This window comes from Gekko japonicus, unplaced genomic scaffold (genome assembly GCF_001447785.1).
Source record: "Gekko japonicus isolate JY-2015 unplaced genomic scaffold, Gekko_japonicus_V1.1 scaffold332, whole genome shotgun sequence".
In the NCBI taxonomy this organism is placed as follows: domain Eukaryota; kingdom Metazoa; phylum Chordata; class Lepidosauria; order Squamata; family Gekkonidae; genus Gekko; species Gekko japonicus.
In genome coordinates this window covers 488,479-494,452 of record NW_015177015.1, presented here as the reverse complement: position 1 = coordinate 494,452, position 5,974 = coordinate 488,479, and the positions used below count along the sequence as shown (strand labels likewise).

At 43.1% G+C, this 5,974-nt stretch overlaps 2 protein-coding genes across 4 annotated transcripts in view; both read right to left on the bottom strand.

Annotated features, from left to right (window-relative positions):
* NDC1 (NDC1 transmembrane nucleoporin) overlaps positions 1–1,901 on the bottom strand; it is a 22,596-nt gene extending 20,695 nt beyond the window's left edge. The window contains exon 1 of the mRNA XM_015427706.1: positions 1,820–1,901. Coding sequence (XP_015283192.1) covers positions 1,820–1,882 — 63 coding nt within the window. The 5' untranslated portion in view covers positions 1,883–1,901. The remainder of the gene's footprint in view (positions 1–1,819) is intronic.
* A 1,178-nt stretch (positions 1,902–3,079) lies between these two features.
* Positions 3,080–5,974, bottom strand: part of YIPF1 (Yip1 domain family member 1) — a 14,183-nt gene continuing 11,288 nt past the window's right edge. For all 3 annotated transcript variants that reach the window (XM_015427707.1, XM_015427708.1, XM_015427709.1), the window contains exon 10: positions 3,080–3,391. The gene's annotated coding sequence lies outside the window, so the exon portion shown is untranslated. The remainder of the gene's footprint in view (positions 3,392–5,974) is intronic.

The following is a 5,974-nucleotide window of genomic DNA, read 5'->3' as shown; positions in this document are numbered from 1 at the left end:
GAGAGAATGGTCAGAATGACCAGAGGCCTTAAGCAAAATGTACAAAGGAGATTGGAGTGTGAAACTGGGCTCTTTTCTTTTGAGGCAGCACACCACCCCCTGTAGTGCCACGGGCCGTAGTCCAACCAAGTTGTTAATGGGCCGACGCTTGACTACCCGTTTGAATCGGTTGTACCCGGATTTAAATGAACAGCAGCCAGAGCGCAAGGATACGCCAATGAAAGTGCGCATGTCCGAGGCCAGGGACAAAGTATTTGCCCGGAATTATGCTGGAGGGCACTCATGGCTCCCCAGAGTGGTGTGGTGTGCGAAAACATAGGCACCAGAATATATGTGGTCGAGCTGCCTAACGGCAGGAAATGGCGGCGCCACATAGACCAGCTGAGGAGGAGATGGGCGAAGGACAGCGCTGACTCTCCGACAGCAGAGTTTGCTGAACCTGAGTATGTATTCAGACCTCCAGACACAGAGGTATTGTTCCTGAAGCAGGGCAGACCCCTGGTTTCGAGGCTGCAACCCCAGCAGTGAGTGTGCCTGACCCAGTCATTGTAGAGCCCATAGGTGACCCACAGTTGAGTTTGCCCCCTGAGCCTGCACAGCTCCGCAGGTCTCAGCGTGCACGGCGAGCGCCATCGTACCTGGGCGATTATGATTGCAATAGACTGTATTGTAATGACTGATGCATATATTTTTGGAAAACAGTGAATGTATGTTTTAGAAATGCTGCATTGTTTTAACTTGGGGGGAGGAATTGTGGTGTATTCAAAAAGACTTACATGAATCACTGCATTAACTCTCCATGGTAAGCTGGAGCCAGAGGAAGGCTCCTCCAAGCCAACTTGCTATTGGTAGCTCCACAACAGCAACCAATCAGAACTCTACCAATTCGGGAAGGACTTTCATTGGAGTTATCTGCACAACCTCATTGGTTGTTTATTATAAATAGGCATGGCTACGTTAGCCCAGGAATGTTTAAAAGGAGCCTAGCTCCCAATGTTAAGTTGTTCTGGTTATGACTTCTTTCAAGCGCTTGTTCCTACCTACAATAATGCTGATCACTTTTGTTGAAATTACTCTCCGGTTCTTTGTTAGCAGCGATCTAACATCTATTAATTTAATGATACCACTTTTAGTTCGTGTCACCTTGAATGCAGCATATGCATCTTAAAAATGAAATCTGCCGATGATCTACGTTCATACAAATACAGAGAGCACACACTCTAGAGACCCAACAGTAAATAATTAAGGGGAGTGGCTGTAACTCCGAGAACTGCACCGCAGAAAACGTCCGTAGCATACTCCTTGATCTAATACATAGTCCTTTCTTCTTTGCTCACCCAGCACACACAGCCGACAGGATAAATTGTGAAAGGGCACCTGTCTACAACATTAAGGCAGCGGCGGGGAACTGGCAGGTCCCTAAAACCACCCCGCTAAGGGACCGCCGCGACTACTTCGCTCTTCGCATACATATTAAGTGTAACCACTGCGGAAAGCCACATTCACGTATCTTCCCGTGGGAACAATAAAATCATTCTGTTTGCTAAGCGGGCGAGAAGTTCCCTGAACACTAGAAGCCTGACCCGGGCGCACGGCTATCGCCTTCTCTGAACCAGTCCAGCTCATTGGAAAAGCCTTAGCAAATCACGGCTACGGATACAGAAATGGAGCCAGCCTATTGGCCGCAACGGGAGCAAAGACACTCTCTTAGTCTTTGCCCGCCCCTGAGCGCCTCCGGCGATTTCTTGCCCGATTCGGATCTCCTTTCCCCCACTCTGGCCATGGTCGTTTGCGGAAAATAACGACTGAAGGGACTGACCTGGCGGAGCAGCAACTGCTGCTCTCGTGTAACGGGACTCATGGCCGCCGCCGCCGCCGCCATGATTTGAAGAGGCCGCCGCTGAGGCCCCTCCTCCTCCCACGAGGCTGCTGCTCGCAGGGAATGACGCTTCAAGCATTTATTCGGGCTTGGAAAAGACTGGCGCGATGCGCAGGGCCCCAACTTCCGGGGGGATGGACGATGCCGAAGGGCGCCATTCACCTGTGCTCTCTAGGGGCGCGCGAGTAGGGCCCTCCCTCTCTCTTGGCGCTTAAAACTCGCCGTTTTAAAACGGGGAAAGGCGTTCTATTCTAGACAGGGAGCGCCCAATATGTTGTAGGGCTCGGGTACCATTCTTGCTCGGGCAAGAAACCGGGGGGGCGGGCGACTACATTTCCCATCAACCTCTAGAAAAGGCGTTACGCAGAACAAAGGAGAGCGCATGCTCCTTGCCCGATAGACCCTAGTCTCGACTGTTGGTGGTACGAAAAGGTTTTTTGATATATTTATTGTTTCCGGAAGTTCATATAGTTGCTAAGCTCTCCTTGTAATTTTTGCTGTTTGTGTTTGCATAGTGGAGCCTCCCACCTACAATAATTCTCCTAAATCTTGGTACACTCTAAAATGCACGTTTGTCAGTTCTTCTGATATGGCACTACCATGTATCCTCACAACTACCTGCCTTAAGTCTTGATCAGTCTTCATTTGTTATACTACTCTCCTAGTGTACTCCTTCTATACTTGCAGTCATGGAGAGAAGATGCACTTTCTGCCATGCTATTTATTTGTAATGGTTTTAGCCCACCTTTCTCCAAAATTGGACTACAATCCCTGCCTAACATAAATGGATGTTCTGCCTCCTCACCTCCTGATGAAACTAAAATTCTGCTCACTGCTGTAAGCAAAGGGCACAGTGAAGCAGCATGGTGGTGACAGGTACATGAAACAAGGCCTTTCACTGTCTTGAAATCTTAAAGCAGCAGCCAGACAGTGCAATCCTCCACATAATTACTCCGTTGATTTCAGTGGGCTTAGACAGCAGTAACTCCGCATAGAAATATACTGTAAAACAGCAGGATTTTGTGAAAGGATTATGTGAAAGGCTCCACGTGATCCTACTTCAGCTTTCTCTTTAAAAACAGTGCTGGGTCCCACATTAAGGAGAAAAGGGATATGACATTTTAGAATAAAATTAGTATAAATTAACTGTGAAGATTACTTAATAGACAGATTTAGAAATTTTCTGATATAATGGTAGTATTTCCAGTCACTTTTATTCAATGACAAACACTAAAATGTAAGTTATGCTGAAGATTAAAAAATAATAATAATCGTAAATCAGGAAAATTTCAACCTGTAGGTGAAACTGACTCCACAGCATGGGAATGTATTTCACCTTTAACTCAACAGAGCAGAAGTTGAACTCAAGCCCATTTCTGCTTGGTCATTCAGATGTCCAATACTATAAATCCAGACAGTTTCACTAACATTTCCTCAGCCCTTTGCCTTTTCTTTTTTTCAGCATGGCAAAGTCCCAATAAAACAGTATTGCACAGATGAAGAAGTAGATATCTGGGGAGACAAAACAAACAAGTGATATTAAAAAATTAAGGACAATTTGAAGTGTATAAAAGCAAATGCATTGAACTCTACAACACTTTGTACTATTTGTAAGAAAAGCTTATTAATGAGTACACACAGATTTGCCATATTTCCTTATGACAATACTGGTAAGTATTCCAGAACATTTTGCCAGATTTATATAGTACCATTAAAACACAAAATCTGTACCCCTTTCAAATAATACATTTGGATCATTATTGAGTTTCCTGGACCAGCCTCATGCATCCTATCCCAATACTGAGTCTAATTTGTAGGGAACCCCTTTTAGAAGCAATAAGCCATCCCATCCTCAACATAAACCAATTCGGATATGAGCCTGTGCATCATAAATAAACTTTCAGAGAGTTATCAGGCAGACTTTTTGAAAACAGATAAAGCTTGTCTGAAAATATATTTTTCTTGCATATAAACGCCGGGTCCCAACATTTCATACTTTATCAAGGAACATTCCAGCATGGATCTATCAAAATTCAAAGTCTTAATTTTTGAACTGGAGTAATTTTAATTAAAGGGTAGATCTTTTAACAGCATTTCAATAGTCTGCTTTTACCGAAAACTGTAAAACTCATGTTAAGCTGTGTGATGTTTTTATGCCATTACTGGTTTTTTAATGCTGGGTCTTAATGGTGTTATGTTTTTGTATGTTATGTTGGGTCTTTCATGGTGTTAGGTTTTTATAGCATTTTATTTTGGAAACTGTCTTAGGCAGGTTCCCTGGAGAGGCAACACAGAAATTTTTCTGAACACACAATCCTTTTTTTTTTTTTTGAGGGGGAGTGGGGAGACATAAAGCACTATATTTGAAGATAGTGTTGCAGTAAAGTCAAAACCTTTTATTTTGGAAACTGTCTTAGGCAGGTTGCCTGGAGAGGCAATACAGAAATTTTTCTGAACACACTAAGAAATAAATTATCAAGGGCAGGTTCAACATCCACCCTAGTGATGTCTTGAATTCATTTTTCTTATATAAGTTAGCTGCTGACAATCCTTTTTTTTGGAGGGGGAGTGGGGAGACATGAAGCACTATATTTGAAGATAGTGTTGCCCCCTTCCTCTGACTAGACAACACAGCCTCCATGGACCGTACAGTGTGTCTGTGTGCCTCACACACACATACACCCTACAGTATCAATTTACTTGTCATTATGATAGGCCATTTCTTTAACATTTTATAAAACTCATTGTACACTGCCTTCTGCAAGGATCTCTTAAGATAAACCTCTTCAACAAATAGTATTTCAGTATTAAATACATTAACTTGGAACCCAATTCATTCTATTAGATTCTTTTGTTAAAATATCATATTTACTCGAAAGGAAGATGATTTCCCCCCCCCAGTAATATACAAAAAATATTATTACTGGACATAATTGTAATTTGTATGTGATTGTAAGATGACCACCTCTTTTTTGATGGCATACCTGGAAAAAAAAACTAGTCTTGCATTTGAGTAAATGCAGTATGTAATATGGTTTACTAATAATTTATAGCCCAATTTTATATTTCTCAGGGTGCTAGGCTCCCACTTTGCTGGCATTAAAATACTTTGAACTGGTACCAGCAGTTGGCTATGCCATATGTTTTGCTGCAAAGCGTCTACCTGGAAAAAAACTAGTCTTGCATTTGGGTAAATATAGTATGTAAGTAAAAAGGTAAAGGTTCCCTTGCTCAAAAGCCAGTTGAATCTGACTCTAGGGTTGCGGTGCTCATCTCTGTTTCAAAGCCAAAGAGCCAGTGCTGTCCAAAGACGTTTCCGTGGTCATGTGGCCGACATGACTAAACACCAAGGCGCACGGAACGCTGTTACCTTCCCACTGAAGTGGTACCTATTTATCTACTTGCAATTTCTTGCTTTCGAACTGCTAGGTTGGCAGGAAGTATATAAGTACAACTTAATAATAATTTATCGCCCAATGAGGGCATTAGTCTCCCACTTTGTTGGCATTAAAATATTTTATAATAGTACTAGGAGCTGGTTGTGCCATATGTTTTGTTACAAAGCACCTATCTGGTGAGCCCGCCTTGGTGGGGAGGGCGGGATATAAATCGAACAAATAAATAAATAAATAGTATGCAAGAGATTTGTTAAGATGGGGAAGAGACAGCAGTGTTGCTTTCCCTAGCACTGTACACTCTATTCTAAAGGATGTTGTCATGATCATTCTGCTTCCATTTTGCATCCCCAGTCTCGCTCTCTCCTTGTTATGTGACCAGGCTGTCCATCCATACCCTCCCTCCAATGCTGTGGAAATCACTGTGATTCCCCAAGAGGTACATCTCAGCATTCTGACACTCAGCTTCAACTGGGTAACCTAGGTGCTGACCAGAGTTCTCTCTAAGCTGAGTTAGTGTGAGCTAGCTCACAGTTTTTTAGCCTCGAGCTCACAGATTTTCGCTCTAGCTCAGGAAGGATGGCCTCAAAGCAAACTAATTTATGCAGCAACCAAATGGCTCGCTCACAACTTTAATGCCCGTAGCTCACAAAGTAGGATTTTCGCTCACAAGACTCCACAGCTTAGAGGGAACATTGGT